This window comes from Mustela lutreola, chromosome 14 (genome assembly GCF_030435805.1).
Source record: "Mustela lutreola isolate mMusLut2 chromosome 14, mMusLut2.pri, whole genome shotgun sequence".
Lineage (NCBI taxonomy): Eukaryota > Metazoa > Chordata > Mammalia > Carnivora > Mustelidae > Mustela > Mustela lutreola.
In genome coordinates, this window is record NC_081303.1 from 50618681 (window position 1) to 50635720 (window position 17040).

Consider the following 17040-nt stretch of genomic DNA (forward strand, 5'->3'; position numbering starts at 1 on the left):
CCCCGAAAAGCTTTACAAGATCTCATCCTCCCCAGTAAAGACTTAGTCAGTCTAATTCTCAGGTAGATCACATAACCGTTATTTGGCAGGCCACTGTGAACTCTCCAAAGCTAAAAGTGCTTTTAGTATCTCACCATTTCCAATTTGAGCAAACACTATAAATCCAGCTACTTTCCATCCAAGCCTAGGCCAAGAAGAAACTGCTGTTTCATCTATGCCTCGAACTGCATGAAATGTTTTCTGGTTGGTAGACTAGTCTGACACTCATCCCACTGTTCAAAACAAACCCCCTTTCACTACCCTGAGTCACACTGCTAGAGTATGAATCACTTCATGAGGCATATTCAAAAAGTGGGTAAGAACTTTTACAGCTTAGAGTAGAACACACAATTGCCTAAATGCCAACATTATAATACACATAATAATTTGATAAAGGCTAGGAGAGAATCCCAAGAAATGAAAAGCTACAATAAGAGAGAGAATGACAAGTGAAAATGTTTTTTATAATTTTTATTTTAGGGCACCTGGGTGGCTCAGTACTGAAGCATCTGCCTTCAGCTCAGGTCATGATGCCAGGGTCCTGGGATCGAGCCCCCCATCAGGCTCCCTGCTCGGCCGGAAGCCTGCTTCTCCCTCTCCCACTCCCCCTGCTTGTGTTCCCTCTCTAGCGTCCTCTCTCTCAAATAAATAAATAAAATATTTTTAAAAATTTTTATTTTAAAGCTGCAAACCTCTCTTCAATATATGTATACATTTTGAAAGATAAAGCCTGATCAAACTTATTATAATATCATGAGAAGCAAGCCTAAATGAGCAAAACCAAAGTAAGAGTTCCTTAGAAAGTTTTCAGGAATAATTTTGTTTGCTTGCTACTTTATGATGGATTTTCTTAAAATTCTAAGATAAATTCATAGGTTTTCCTCCAAGAACCATTCTGTGTGTGCAAGAAAACCAAAAGCTGGGCACCTTGATGGCTCGGTGGGTTAAGCCTCTGCCTTCGGCTCAGGTCATGATCTCGGTCCTGGGATCGAGCCTCACATCAGGTTTTCTGCTCAGCAGGGAGCCTGCTTCCCTCTCTCTCTCTGCCTGCCTCTCTGCCTACTTGTGATCTCTGTCAAATAAATAAATAAAATCTTTAAACAAAAAAAAAAAAGAAAAGAAAAGAAAAGAAAACCAAAAGCTGTGGGGTCTACTTGCAGAACCAATACCCTTCCTAGGGGACTGCAGATTTTATTTGCTCACAGGGGCAATTTCATTTTTTAAAGGATTCAGGGCTTTCTAATGGAAGGTACTACCCGATACACTGACAAACAGAAAGAAGTTGTCCACTCCTAAATATATCTTGTACTAAACGAAAACAGGCAAAAGACAAGTGCGACGCTCTCTCTCCTCCTTCCCCAGTGAGTCAGCGTGTGCAGTTGGTCTCACCTCGCTAGTGACCGCGAGTGCAGACACGGGCAGGAGGAGCTGCTGCCTGACCTCCTGGCAGTGGCCCAAACCAGGCTGGAAGGCGCTGTGTGATTCTGTGACACTTACCGTGAAGGGATGACTCATCCCTGACAGTTATAAACAAAAAGGGAAGCCAGCACTGTCTCCTGGAGACAGGGAGTGAAAAAAGTCATCAGTAATATAGAGAGGAGGAGCCAGGGCCGTTGTGGGCCCTATTCTGGCCCCCGGAGAGGGAAGTTTGCCCTCGCACGGTTTCGTGGAAGGCCGCCTGCCTTCCTAGTACCTATAACGGGGCTTGGCATTCGTGAGCGTCCAACAGATCCATGTGGAATAAACGGATAAATAAGTGATGCCTTCACTACCTGCTCCAAACCATTTCAGTAATCATATATAACATTTCCCATCTTTCAACCCTAATTGCACCCATTTAGCTGTGATTGCTGTTTGCTTCTACTCCCAGAAGAAAGCAGTGAGTAAGCATTATGTTCCTAACTCAATCAGGGAAGAAGAATCTCAGGGAAGAATGAGAGTGCCCCCCCAAATTCCCACTGGAAGTCACAGGGAATTCCTAAAGGGAGTTCTCCTGTAGAATGCATTCTGCACAAGTCTACAGAATCCACAGAAATTGATGTGTTAACCATCAATTTTTCTTGGCAAGATTAAGAGAATGAACAGAAAGGAGACTGTTACTCTGCAAACACTGACCTCTTAGGTTTAGTCTCTGATGTACAAGGACATTGTCTGAAATGCCAGGAAGAAATGGCCCAGTCCCTGAAGAAGCCTGACCACTTCCTAATGACACTGGCTCTCACGGCTCGTGGCACATCCTGAAACTCTGTTCTGGCCGAGAATGAGCGCATTCACTGATGGTTCAAGCAGAAGACAGTCACGCTCTCAGGCAGGTCACAAAGGTCTTTGCTTTCTCCACAGTTCTGAAGCCTCAGGTTCCCATCACGGAGAAAAGAAGCACATTAACTATGTAAGATAGTTCTGCCCGTGCTCAGCCGCTGACGCAGTCTCAACCTCAATCCCTGTGCCCACAGTCTACCTACCTTTACTGGCCATTCTCCTGCCATTCTCATGGGGCCTTCCAGAGGTTTTCCCTATCTGTTCTTATACAGGTGAAGCATTCTTCATTTTTACCTGGTTTCCAGAAGGATCACTCTTAAATGCTAGTTACATCTTAAGGAAAATACCTCTCTGCTCTTGTTACATTGTACAAAACACTTGGCTGCGTACACACTTCGTGGCCTCCATGCAACCTTCCTTGTAGCTATTCCAACACCCAGTACCCAGGGATACAGGCAAATGCAGGAATCTGGAGCTTCGTTCTCTTGTCATTTACTAGATTCCACAGAGCAGAGAGACAAAGTGGGAGGAGGCAGAAGAGAGAAGGCAGAAGGGAAACTTTTTATAACTTGAACTTGTGTTATTTCGCTTTTTTTTTTTTTTAAGATTTTATTTATTTATTTGACAGATCATAAGTAGGCAGAGAGGCAGGCAGAGAGAGGAAGGGAAGCAGGCTCCCTGCTGAGCAGAGAGCCCGATGCGGGGCTCGATCCCAGGACCCTGGGACCATGACCTGAGCCGAAAGCAGAGGCTTTAACCCACTGAGCCACCCAGGCGCCCCTATTTCGCTTTTTTTTTTTAATTTTTTTTTTTAAGATTTTATTTATTTATTTGACAGAGAGAAATCACAAGTAGACGGAGAGGCAGGCAGAGAGAGAGGAAGGGAAGCAGGCTCCCCGCTGAGCAGAGAGCCCGATGTGGGACTCGATCCCAGGACCCTGAGATCATGACCTGAGCCGAAGGCAGAGGCTTAACCCACTGAGCCACCCAGGCGCCCTATTTCGCTTTTAATAGCATCTTTCTCTTCTGCTGTTACAAAGGCTCTCAATAATGAATGGGGAAGAACTTTGTCTCTAACTGGAGCAGAATCATGGTGATTCTTGGAACCAGAAGGACTTCGGCTTGACAAAAGGAAGGCGTTCCACCATGGTTGTCAGGCATGGGACGGGTGACTGAGAGAGGGGGAAATTCTCTTCTCAAGGATGCTGATTAGTACATTCAAAGGGAGGAGGAAACTGGCTTACTCTGTGCCAGACACTGTGCTAAGTCCTCATACGCCATCTCACTGAAGACACAGATTGCTACCCTATCTTGCACAAGAGGGAACCTGCCCCGTCACCCGATCTGTGAACTGACAAAGCCAGCATGTCAATCCAGGTTGGCCTGACTACAAAGAGCACACTCAGTCACTGAAGGTCCCACAGGGCGTCAGGAGCCACCTGGGCTGATGTCCGGCAAGTTCTAAAAGACGAATGGAGGATGGACAAGATGACTTCCGGGATCCTGACAATAATAGTATTCCAGGTTAAAAAGTATATCCTAGGAAGGAAAGGCTCTGCCATGAAACCAGTCACAGGGATTGGTTGAGACACCATGAAAGGAGTCAAAAAGAGAACATTTTCAATAGCCCCACGAACCGAGTTTCTGCCTAGTGATAGTACTTCCAACCCGAGTCTCTGAATTCCCTGCCCCCACCACCATCCTCAACACAAGGTGAAACAAACCGAGATCTTTGACACAGTGAAAATGGAAGCCTCGGGGTGTAAAAAAAAGGTAAATGATTGGCGCCTGGGTGGCTCAGACGGTTGAGCATCTGCCTTCAGCTCAGGTCATGATCCCGGGATCCTAGAGATCGGGCCCTGGGTCAGGCTCCCTGCTCGGTTGGAGAGCCTCCCCGTCCCTCTCCTGCCTCTCCCCCACTGGCTCCTGCTCTTTCCCTCTTGCTCTATCTCAAATAAATAAATAAAATCTTTAAAAAAAAAAGAGGGAGATAGGATCCTGGAAAAAAGAAAAAAAGACAAAAGAGGAGGATTAAGGCTATAATCTCTGCCGGATTTTCTCCCCAAGAGATAACCTTGGAAGGCCACAAATGAATCACTGGTGGTGAAATGAGAAAACAGCCTCAGATTCAAGATGTTCTTTTTACATTTATTTTAGTGAGCACAGAGATTTAAAAAACAAAAAACAACTTGCCTCTCAACCACCCACACCCTCAATAGGTAAATTAACCTGCACCAGGTACTATGGGTTTCTTGGCCAAGAGCAATGCATGCAGGTATGCAGGACGCCTAGGCTGCCCACAGCTGTTAGTGTGTGATAGGGGAGAGGCAGGAGGGATGTTCAGTATGAAGGGGACAGGCTCACTGCCTAGAAGGAATTTATATTTTTGCATTTGTCTGAACTTCCAATACCCCCCCCCATTTTTTTTTAAAGATTTATTTGACACAGAGAGAGAGAGATCACAAGTAGGCAGAGGTAGACAGAGAGAGGGGGAAAGAGGCTCCTTGCTGAGCAGAGAGTCCGATGCAGGGCTCAATCCCAGGACCTTGAGATCATGACCTGAGCCGAAGGCAGAGGCTTTAACCCACTGAGCCACCCAGGTGCCCTCCAATACCCTTTTTTAATGTAACACTTTATTTAGTTCCCCTTTCTCTTTGCCCCATAAAATCAGGGCTTCTTTATATCTCCAGAATGCTATTCTCCATCTTATATATGTTACCCAACTTTGGGTCTTTTTCCTTGGAATGGCCATTTTTGACCCAATTCCATAAATCATCTTCCCTGAAAAGTTATCTCCTTGCCCTGAGGACCTTCATCCAGCCTTCTTTCCGTTTTGTTACCAATCAACTGTTTTCTTTCAATCCAGAGACATTCAAGATAAGATAAGGTATCTAACTAAAGGTGAACACACAGAGTAGATTTAGTTTTATCCGGCACCATCATAAATGCCAAAAACTAGACAAAAATTGAGAGAAGCTAGTTTTCCAGCAACAAAGAATGGTTAGTAAATTTGGGGGTTAAAATTTTACATAAACTATTGTCATGTCAAGTAAAATACTTTCACGATCTTGGGTTGTAACAGTGTTAACTGCTGAGAAACGACAAATAGCAAGGTCTGTACGACAGTGAAAATAGATTATTTCCATTGCTAGCTACTGACGGAAACTGAGGGTTATAAAGAGAAAGCTTTACTACTCCAACTGGTTAGAGTTAAAAATAAAGTTTATTTGCAAGTCATCAGACCGTTCCTGGAAACACTACAGTCTACCTCAGTTCCCCGAAAGTTACCCCATCACACACACACCATCCTGAGCCAATGATGTTGTCTTCGTGTGGCAATCTGGCCCCCAGACGACACAGACATCTGTGCAGAGGATGGAGATAAACAGGCCAGCAGAAGAACTGACAGCTCTGTCGGCCCCAGCATGAGTGAGACACTGGCCATGCTGCAGAGTCCCCACCTCGGACTGCGAGAGTTTAATCATCCCGGCTCCTTGCTACCCATTTTCTTATAGGTGGTCCAGGAAACCACACACACACACACACACACACACACACCACACAGACACGCACACACACACTCATATCAGACTGAGGCAACCCCAAAGCGGGCACTGTGTTCCAGCAGACTCGTAAGAAGAGATGGCAGTATGCCGGCCAGCAGGGGTGACGGTGGAGAAGGGAAGCCACCTGCGTGTGCGGAGACTGACTGGGGAGCACCGTGAACGCTGCAACGTGTTGCCAGTGGGAAAATGACTGTTTTTAACACTAAAGGAGGCTATGGAAATGAACGGCTTGACGGTGTTCCTCTGCTAATGAATTATGAGCTGAGACTCTCAGGGGACCTGGAGCTCAAAAGCTGGGAGTACCAAGCCCTGTGGGTCCCTGTGGGTCAGTCTGTTCTGGAACACACTGAAACTGGCTAATTTATGAGGCCTTCAAAGCGCCATATTAGAAGAATGACCATTGTATAAGAAGGCAGGGGGAAACTCTGCTTTGATAATCTGACAGCTGAAAATGAACATCTCATTTCCCCTAATTTAGTCTTGGTTACCTTGAGCCAAGTTTTCCTTTCCTCACCACCCCCTTTGCAAACCAAATGGAAGGGCTGTTCAGTCAGAGCTAACTCCTTGATCTTAAATACAAGGGGAGTAAACAAAAAGATCTTTCTCACTGGGACACAAATCTTCACAGTAGCTGGGAAGCACACCCCTCCCCCCCGAGCTCCACCCGCTGAGGCCCACGGATGCAAGAAGACAGGAGCCTGACTGTGCAGGCCGAGGGGGCCCGGGCGCCACAAAGGCTCCGAAGGCCTCTCTAAGGCACAGCATCAAGGGGTTCCCAACTTAGAACCACTGGGGTCAGCCGCTATTTCTACATCAAAACCATTGAGGAATAAAGCAGATCCGGAGGAACACTGGCTAAGGAAGCCTCACCAACCACATGAAACAGAATTCAAGAGGCCAGAGAATTCCTCAAGATAAGAGAATATTCCTCAAGAAAGAAAACAGGGGCACCTGGGTGGCTCAGTGGGTTAAGCCTCTGCCTTGAGCTCAGGTCATGATCCCGGGGTCCTGGGATTGAGCCCCACATCGGGCTCTCTGCTCAGCCGGGAGCCACTTCCCTTCCTCTCTTTGCTTGCCTCTCTCCTACCTGTGATCTGTCAAATAAATAAATAAAAAACTTAAAAAAAAAAAAAAGAAAGAAAGAAAACACATACTTTAGCTGTGCAGAGGGAAAAATGATTTGGTACCTTGACTTCCCAACCAAGAAGCCGCCTCAACTGTTCCCTCAGTGGCGTGCTTAGCACATGTCAGGAGCAGCCGGGCGGAGTGGGGGGGCTCTCCCCACTCAGATGTGTGCCCAGGGGACGGCTCTCACTCTCCTGCCTGGCACTCCCTTGAACTGCCTCAATTCATGGAACTAAAGTAAATGAGCATTAAAAATTAAAGTCAATAAAATGAAGGGACCCAGAGAAATCAATCCAGTCACGTGCCTCTCCTGGCCATGGCTCTGTTCACAGTCCAAGATTGCTTTTAAAAGGCAAGAACAGGAAGAACTGCCCCCTGACCGATAGCCATCAGACCTACTTAATAGTGGTTTTTTGTTTTGTTTTGTTTTTAAGGATTTCATTTATTTTTTTGACAGAGAGAGGCACCATGAGACAGGGAACACAAGCAGGGGGAGTGGGAGATGGAGAAGCAGCCTTCCGTTGAGCAGAGTCCGATGTGGGGCTCCATCCCAGGACCCCGGGATCACGACCCAAGCCGAAGGCAGATGCTTAATGGCTGAGCCACCCAGGTGCCCCATTTAACCGTGTTTTTTAAGTTGCAGGTCAGAATGCAGCAGCTCACAGTAGCAATTTTGCGGGTTGCTACCATCAGTTTTAAAAAGTGAAATCAAATAGAAAAGAGAAGATAATAGTGTGTTTTACAAAAAGTAAAAGTATTGTTTCATGAATGTTATTTCTATGTGTATAGCGGTACCTGGGTGGCGCGGTCGCTTGGGCATCTGCCTTCAGCTGAGGTCATGATCCCAGGGTCCTGCGATGGAGTCCCCCATCTGGCTCTCTGCTCAGCGGGGAGCCTGTTTCTCCCTCTGTCCCTCCCCCTGCTCATGTTCTTTCTCTCTCTCTCTCAAATAAACAAATATATTTTTTAAAATATATATATGTATATATGTATTAGGTCCTGATACAAAGTATTTTTTTTTAAGATTTTATTTATTTATTTATTTGACAAAGATCACAAGCAGGCAGAGAGGCAGGCAGAGAGAAAGAAGGAAGCAGGCTCCCTGCTGAGCAGAGAGCCCCATGCAGGGCTCGATCCCAGGACCCTGGGATCATGACCTGGGCTGAAGGCAGAGGCTTTAACCCACTGAGCCATCCAGGCGCCCCCAAAATGTTATTTCTGAAGTAATCTCTATACCCAGTGCGGGGCTCAAAGTCACAACCCCAAGATCAAGAGTAGCATGCTCTATCAACTGAGCCAGCAAGGTGACCCCAGTGAATGAAATTCTAGAAAAGTCTGAAAGCCCACGAAGCACTAGAACCTGAATGAACCAGATCAGGCCAGTATATCACAGAGAGAGATTATGTGTGACTCAAGTACTGACAAACTGTGAAGTTCACAGGTCAACCGAGCAGCCTCAGTTAATGAACAAGGATTACTGTCAGAGTTGCAGCTCGTGTTGCGCAAGAACGGGCTCGGCATCCTGGACCTAAGGAGTGTGAGCCCTCAGTCTGAAAACACAGGGAAGCCACTGCTGAAACTCCACTCAGAGAAAATGCTGGCTGATGTACATAGCCCCTCTAGCATTTATCAAGATAAAAGAAATCTGGTCTCTGGAAGGAAATGAGATGACAGCTTCTAGTTCTGAAGTGTCAAAGGCCATAGCCACAACCAAAGGACTCATTCCCTGACTGGGAGGATCAGGCCTTTTAGAACAGAGTAGGTACAGACGTTATAAGAAGAAACAAAACTTCCTAGTGATGCTAAGCCAGCCCTTACTTCCTGGCACAGCTGATCAAGGTGACGGGACTCTCTGTTCTGAGCAGGTGTGCATTCTTTTCCTCTTACCCACTCCTGCCCCCTGATACAGTCACATTCTTTGCTGATCCCCACTCGGTGACATCACATTACCTGGTCTCAGCTATAGAGCAGGACAGGAGGCCTAGCACAAGAGCTGAATCCTTCCTCAGTGGAGATCTGAATACCAGATAGTTGATATGATCTCTTGGATGTGGGAGTAGATTTCAAGAGGGAAGCCAAGAAGATATACTTTAAGATGACAGGATCTCCGTATCTCCTCACACTGAGCCTGACCTGTCCTTAGGTTCTCTAGTTCCTTAAAAAGTAGGAGACAGGATCTGTCCCCCATAATAATAATGGCTAGGTCTAAGGAAAAACTCACTAAGTCTTTACTCCGCCTCAACTCGAATAAGAGCATTAATAATCAATCCATCATCTTATCATTCCTTTTAGAAAGGGACGGCTGGAGGCAATTCTAGCAAGACTTCAGGCCCTGATCATAATTACTCTGCAAAAGCCCAGTGGAGATGCAAGGAGCACAGGGGACAGGGAGATAAGCAAACTGCTCAGGGTCCTGCCTGCGGTGTAGACTTGCTGCCAGGGCCCTGTCTGTCACCTTCCTGGGTGATATGCTCTATCAGCTAATGCTCAGGGCCCAGAGCATTGCCAAACCACTCTGTGAGAAAGCTCAAGTACAGAAAAAGCGGGTATGTCCGTGTGCAGCTGTTGAGACCAGTACCTGTAACAGCGCGTGGTGCATCGTGACCTCCAGTTCAGCTAAAACAGGGGCGGCGTCCTCCCCGTCCTCTTGGACCTCCAGGTCCTCCTCAGGGATGGTCTCCCAGTTGCCCTGGTGAGCAACCAGCGTGTGCACCAGCTCGTACTGGCCGGGGAGCGCCAGGCCGACCCGCGTCTGAGTCCCATAGGTGAAGCGGAGACGCCGGAGCCTACAGCTCTCCTCCCTGGCCGGCCTGGTGGTGGGAAGCACGTGCACCCCCAACAGCAGGTTCAGCAGCTGGCACTTGACATTGCAGTCCTGGCCGAGGATCAAGATGCAGGGAAGGCAGTCCACAACCTGCTGGAGGTACTTCTCTTCCTTAGGTGGGAAGGCGATGCAGCTCAGCTGGCCTGCTCGGGGAAGGGGAGGGCGGGGAAGGAGAAAGCAGTACAGAGAGACAGTGAGGACGGGCAGACAGAGACCCAGCCAGGATGGCAGAGTCCTACCAAAGCAATTTCTCGGAAGCTCCTGGCTGGACAAGAGACCAGGAAAACATCTCTGTTGGAAAAGGTTCCTCAAATATCGAACAGGAATCCCTTCCCTGGCTTGTCCCCAGAGCAGGTGTCTATACCTAGAAAGGCAGCAGGGACCTGATCCCTCCCCACTCCTTTTTCATGCAGTGCAGGGCCGGCCCAAGGAGTACACCAGGACTCAGCCTCGGTCTTGAGATCCTTTAACTGGCAAAGCCAGAGAAGACTAACGAACTAGGATGTGAATCTAAGGGGACGCTCTACCTGAACATGTCAAAGTAAAGACCTTCGTGACAAAAACCTAATACCTGCACACAGAAGGCCCTTGTAAATGTCTCTACCACGTGCCGTGTTAGCTGTTACTTTCCTCATTTATGACACCTTTCATAACTAAATGTGTGAGCTCATCTTTGTGTGTGAGAAAGAGCTGATCTTTACACATGTGTACATCAAAATAAATTGTCCTTCAAGTCTGCTTAGTTCTAGAATCTTCCCCAGTTCGTCTCTCTGCTGGCTGCTGACAGCATCCCGGCTGCCGCGTCTGTTCGCCTCTAACTTCGGGTGCTCGGGGAAGATCAGTAACTCCTGACCAACGGCCACTGCTTCCGTTTACGGAGGACAAGGCATGCAGTAAGACAAAGGGAAGAGCTCCCTGTCAGGAGACAATCCGGGTACATCTAGGAGGAATGTGATCTGTCTCACATACATCCACTCAGGACAACCACACTCATGTAAATGGCGAGCTTCCACAAACACAGCAGGCGGCGTTCAAGAGAGAACAAAAAGCTTCTTAAAGGAGGAGAAACCTCTCTTTGGGTAATTCACTGACCTGCACCTCTCGGATTCAGAATGCAATCATTCCCGACCTGCTCCCGTCTGTGACTCAGGCAACCCCTGAGTTTGCCAGAAAGGCACAGCCACAGCGATTCTTAGGCTGGAAGAAGGCTGATCTCTGGGCCAAATACATCTTTACTGAAAGGCTGTGTGGCACCAACTGAAAAGTACTCCCCTTCAATATCGTCACTGTGAGCTGTTAAGCCACTCGTAAGCTGTTTACTTCGTTCACGGGAGGGAGTCTGATTTAAGGGGCTCTTCTGCTTCAGCCTGGATCTATTCTATAACAAGTCCTCAAACCCCCTTCCCTGCCACAAATGGCACCACCAAAAGTTTTCAAGAAGGTTTTGCTTTTGCCCAAATTCCTCTCCATGCTTTTCATTAAAGCCCTTCCTTTCATGTGTGTGAGTCCAACACCGGGCCTGCATGTGCAGGTCGGACACCGAGACAAGGAAATCGAGTCTCCTGGGAAAGAGATGGGCTCCTCTGAAAAACCAAGGAGTCGTAAGAGTGCCTAACTGTGTGCAAGGCATTTACCAAACCCAAGTGTAACACACCAGACCACGGGTCCAATCTTTGATCCACAATCTAAAACCAAGTAGAGAGGGGTGCCTGGCTGGCTCAGTTGGTAGACCAGGCAATTCTGATCTTGGAGTTGTAAGCTGAGGTTACTTCAAAATAAAATCTTTAAAATAAACAAAAGCGAAGGGACAATGCCAATTGTGTGTATGTCGACTGAGCAAGTAGCAACAGGCTAGTCCTTAGTCCTTTCATATCTGGTTCACAACTCAACAACACTTATCACAGTCTAATCTGGTCATCTGTTTATAATGTCAAAAGCAGGAAGGACCATCAGATTTCTCTGTACCCTAGACACCTAACACAGTGACTGACCCTTAGCAAGTACTCAGGTTACGCACTGGTTTGCTCTGTGTAAGAACCATTTACTGTAGAAAATTATCTACAGAAAGCTGTAAGTAGTTCCACTGAGTTAGTTCTCAGAGAAGTCTAGGGGCAAAACTATCGTCCCTAAACACCTTCATCTCAATGCAGAGAGTGAACACAAACAACAGAACAGGACCTCCCCCAGCACCTCGCAGAACTGAACTACAACGATGCCAGCCTGAGCTGTGGGAACAGGTTCGCCAGCTAGAATCGCTCTCAGCCATACTTTCTATCCTTTCCTCTTTTCCCAGTGCTGCTCAGAAGCTCAGAGGGCCATCCAGGTGTAAGGCCACGCTGTGACCTTCATAACTCCTACAGCAAAAGTTGACACATAAGAAAAAACGAAACCCAAGTGAGCATGGAGAGTGGATAACTGAGAACTAACACCAACTCATCACTTTTCAGGACCAGAGGGCGAGATCACAAAACCTCTGAGACTAAGCATCAACTCTAGGAAAGCCAGTAAAACATGCTGCCTCAGCCAAAGCCACAGCAGACACACCCCATTAATCATCTGACCCAAATGATCACCCTCCCCTCCATCTCTGTAGTGACAAAAACAGGCACTGCAAATACACCAGCTAGGTTCAAACCACCATAGACCAGTGCAATGGGACAGGAGTGCACTGCACTCAGGCTCTCCGGGCAACGAGTGGACTGAAGAAAATCCTCAGTACAGGTATCGCCATCTGTTTTTCAATATGTCATATTCAAGCCTTTCACTTCCGCCACCGGTCTTTAGCTTTCCACTGATTTCCGACATAGGTCTACCAGATTGGAACAAGGGCACGGATGGGCCAGAAACAAGGTCAGTGCTAGATCGCTTCCGTCCTTGCCTCTCCCGGGAGGGGTGCAGCAAGCAAGAGGAGAAGCAGGGAGGGGGGCAGAGATTGTGACTCCCAGGCTCCACTAGTCACTAGCTCTGTGACTTTGGCAATTCACTTGCGTTTTCTCAGCCTTGGATTTCTCATCTGTGAACTCAGGGAAGGGCATGACATCATCGTTAACATCTTTCCAGTTCTAAAATTCCAAGACGCCATCAGGTTTTAACTGGTGCAAGACACACCACTGGGGGGGGGGGGGGGTGGGATGGGTGGTTGGGTTGGTTGTTTTCAATCTTAAATTATCTGTGAATTTATTTTTTTTTTTTAAGATTTATTTATTTATTTATTGGACAAAGAGATCACAAGTAGACAGAGAGGCAGGCAGAGAGAGAGAGAGAGAGAGAGAGAAGCAGACTCCCTGCTGAGCAGAGAGCCCGATGTGGGACTTGATCCCAGGACCCTGAGATCATGACCTGAGCCGAAGGCAGCGGCTTAACCCACTGAGCCACCCAGGCACCCAAATTATCTGTGAATTTAATCTGCAAGCTTTCCCTGGACTATTTTAACAGCAGATCAAAAAGCTGACTGAACTAGCCAGGGGCTTGGAGGACCTACAGAGAGTGCAGCTTCAGCAGCTCTCTAAAGGAAGAGATTCCAAACGGTGGCCCGACCGTAGGAGGGAAGAAGGAAACCTGCTCCGGAGCGGGAGCAGCTGCCTCACTGACAGTTTAAGGACTTCCGAGTTAATCGAGTTTTCTTTCGTAATTAATCTAACAGCATCTGCATCTGGGGCCGCCAGAAGGGACCAGCAGGCCGTCTCAGCGGGAGCCCATTAACCCCGCCAACACCAGCCACAGGCAAATTCAACTCACATTGTCTTAAGAGCAAGCCAAGGCTCTTATTTTTATTTATGTATTTTTTGATGCTTCTTAAATACAGATCATCTTGATTAGGGTTACTTCTAAACAAAGGTTTCCAACTAGAAGAGGGAGGAGGAAAGCATCTCGAGTAGCAACCCATTTTGTTTGTTTTCCATCACAAACTGGGAGCAAAATACATCCCAAAATATGCCTCTTTGGCTTGCTATTTTAAGCTGGTTATTTTTAAATAAACAGCAGATGCAGGTGAAACTCTGAAAACTGAGAACAAGTTCCCCTTTCATAGGAAACATTTACACTTAGAGCAATACAAGGGAAATGTACCAGGAAGAGAAAGATGAGTCTAAATCTCTAGAAACCCTTGTCGTCGTCGTAGTCTTTTTTTTTTTTTTTTACAGATTTTATTTACTTGACGGAGATCACAAGTAGGCAGAGAGGTAGGGGGCATGCGGGGGTGGGGCATGGGGGGTGGGCAGGCTCCCTGATGAGCAGAGAACCGGATGCGGGGCTCGATCCCAGAACCATGAGATCATGACCTGAGCTAAAGGCAGAGGCTTAACCCACTGAGCCGCCAGGCGCACTAGAAACCCTTATCTCAATGCAGACCGTTGACCCCTGCTCACAGCAGTCCTAACTGACTTCCCACCCCCAACATCTCTGTCTTTAGCTAGAGATGATGTTTAAGGTGGTGGCATGGCTCTTTCTGGAAGGTTTTGCCTGCAAGAAAAACTTGCATGTAAGAGGGATACACATTATTAAACTTGTTTGTTTTTCTCCTGTTAATGTGTCTTTTTATCACAGGGGTGTTGTGGCTAAGAAACTGGAAGGGCAGATGAAAAACTATTTTCCTCCCCACAGTTCTGTTTACTTAGATCTTTCTAAGAACATCCCTTAATTAGCTTCATCTCATTTAATGCTGGCAATTCTACCCAAGGAGAACCATTATTACCCCCACTTACAGATGAGGAACCAGCAGCTTGAAAAACAAAACATAACAGAGCCATGTTTCTCCATTTTTCTAAGCAGATGAGAGACAGAGCACAGCACAGTGCAGGAGCTAGGCCAAGGTCTCAGGGTCCCAGCTCAATGCCTGGGGGTAAACAGAGCCCATGAAGAGGCAAAGAATATGCCGTCCCAAGGGGTATTTTGAGTCAAGGGACTGGACACACAGGCATTCTCACCTCCTCCCCTTTTTCTTCCTGAAAGCAGGAGATAAAAACCCCCGTCTGGATGGTGAACTCCCTATACCAGAAGTAAAGCAACACTCTTATCATCGGAGACCTGGAGTCAAGGCCAAGAAAAATCAGTACAAATAAGGCTTGTTAAACTAACCCTTATCTTCCTAGTCACTTTTCCACCACTAACTGCCTTACCCCAAGCCCCTCTATCTTGTCACATTTTCATAACTTACTTCTCTTTGCCCATCCAAATCAGTACATTAAATGTTCAGCTCTGCTTCTTTGGGTCTTCATCTCCTAAAGGGACGTATCCATGTACATTTCCATGTATGTGTAAAATGTAATAAAATGTGTATGCTTCTCTCCTCTGGATCTGTTCACATCAGTTTAATTCTTAGGCCTGGCTGGGGACTCCAGAAGGACAGAGGAGAAATTTTTCCTCCCCAGTACCCACTACCACATTTTCCCCAGTTTGGAGCCAAACACGATTTATTGATTGCAGGATCCCAATTTATTTTTTTTTTTAAAGATGTATATATTTATTTGAGAGAGAGCTCAAGCAGAGGGAGAGGGAGAGAAAGAATCCTCAGGTGGGCTCCGTGCCCCAGGAATCCAATGTGATGCAGGCTGACAGAGTCTCTATAAAAACTCTGTCAAAAACTCTCAAAATTGGGGCGCCTGGGTGGCACAATTGGTTGTGCCTCTGCCTTCGGTTCAGATCATGATCCCAGGGTCCTGGGATAGAGCCCCACATCAGGTTCTCTGCTCAGCAAGAAGCCTGCTTCCCCCTCAGCCGCACCCCCTCCCGCCTGCCTCTCTTCCTACTTAAGATCTCTGTCTGTCCAATGAATAAATAAAATCTTAACAAACAAACAAACTCTCAAAATCATGAGGAATAAATAAAGCCTGGGAGAAAAAACACAGTAGCACCATTAGCTGGTGCACATTTTTTAAAGAAAACTGTTATTCTAAGATCTCCAGAGTACTTTTCTAAAAGAAAAGGAGGGGGGCATCTGGGTGGCTCAATTGGTTGAACATCCAACTCTTGATTTTGGCTCAGGCCATGATCTCAGTCAGGGTCGTGGAGTTGAGCCCCATGTCGGGCACTGCGCTCAGCACAGGGTCTACTCCAGATTCTCTCCCCTCCACGTGCATGCTCTCTCTAAAATAATAAATAGATAAATCTTTTTTTTTTTTTTTAAGATTTTATTTATCCATTTTGAGAGAGAGAGAAAAAGAATGAGCAGCAGGAGTATCCGAGGGAGAAGCAGCCTCCCCGCTAAACATGGAGCCCGATGTGCTCAATCTTGGGACTCCAGCATCGTGACCTGAGGGGAAGGCAGATGCTTAACTGACTGAGCCAGGCATCCAATAAATAAATCTTTAAAAAAATAAAAATAAATTTTCAGAGAAACTTTTTTTTTTTTTAATATTTTATTTATTTATTTGACAGACAGAGATCACAAGTAGGCAGAGAGGCAGGCAGAGAGAGAAGTGGAAGCAGGCTCCCCGCTGAGCAGAGAGCCCTATGTGGGGCTCGATCCCAGGGCACTGGGATCATGACCTAAGCCGAAAGCAGAGGCTTTAACCCACTGAGCCAACCAGGCGCCCCTCAGAGAAACTTTTAATGCTCCTCTTATCAGCTTGTATTATCCTTTGCTTTTGAGGTTAAGACTATTATCAAAAGGAAGAATTGGAGGGAAGAAATGCTAATGACCTTTTGATGTCTCTAGTGACCCATTAGGATACTTTGTTTTTGGAGTAAGGGCAATGGATCTATGTCCATGCACGTTCTTTATCTGTTTTCCATTCCCATCACTGGAGAGGTGAGTGAAGGCAGGGTCAGCTGCAGTCCACGGCCAAGGTAGGGAGGGCATGATATGGAGTAGGTGAACGGAGGTGAATGGGACTCTGCCATGGCTTCTCATACTATTACAACTCACTTGGTTGGCAGGACTTCAGAATCAACTCAGGTCCCAAAAGTTACCGCTGCAAGCCTTGTTCCTGGTACCCAAGGACTCCCCTCCACTGGGTCCAATTTGTTCACCTCGCTTTTAACAGTGAACCTGTAGTCCTCTCTGAAAGTGAGTGACATGTGCAGGATTTTATGGGAGGATTTAATAATTTGCTCAAGTAATCAGTGACACAAATATGCATTTCTACAAATAAGCTGTGAGACATTGTTATTTCTTATGAACTGTATGTGCCAAGAGTAGAGAAAAGGACAAGCTCAGGAGCTGAGAGAAAGAATTCTGCCATGAAACGCTTGTTTATCATTCCCAAACCAGCTCTGAGCACCAGCTCA

General features: G+C 46.8%; 1 protein-coding gene and 1 long non-coding RNA gene across 3 annotated transcripts in view; one reads left to right on the top strand and one right to left on the bottom strand.

The window, feature by feature from the left end:
* DSTYK (dual serine/threonine and tyrosine protein kinase) overlaps window positions 1-17040 on the bottom strand; it is a 49576-nt gene that overhangs the window by 21430 nt on the left and 11106 nt on the right. For both annotated transcript variants that reach the window (XR_009347269.1, XM_059145049.1), the window contains exon 2: window positions 9568-9956. Coding sequence is in view for 1 of the 2 variants with exons in the window: in XM_059145049.1 (XP_059001032.1) it covers window positions 9568-9956 (389 nt within the window). In the remaining variant the exon portion in view is untranslated. The remainder of the gene's footprint in view (window positions 1-9567; window positions 9957-17040) is intronic.
* LOC131814315 (uncharacterized) lies at window positions 12412-15105 on the top strand. The gene is made up of 3 exons (XR_009347270.1): window positions 12412-12534; window positions 12621-12663; window positions 14767-15105. It is a non-coding gene; the product is annotated as an uncharacterized LOC131814315 (long non-coding RNA).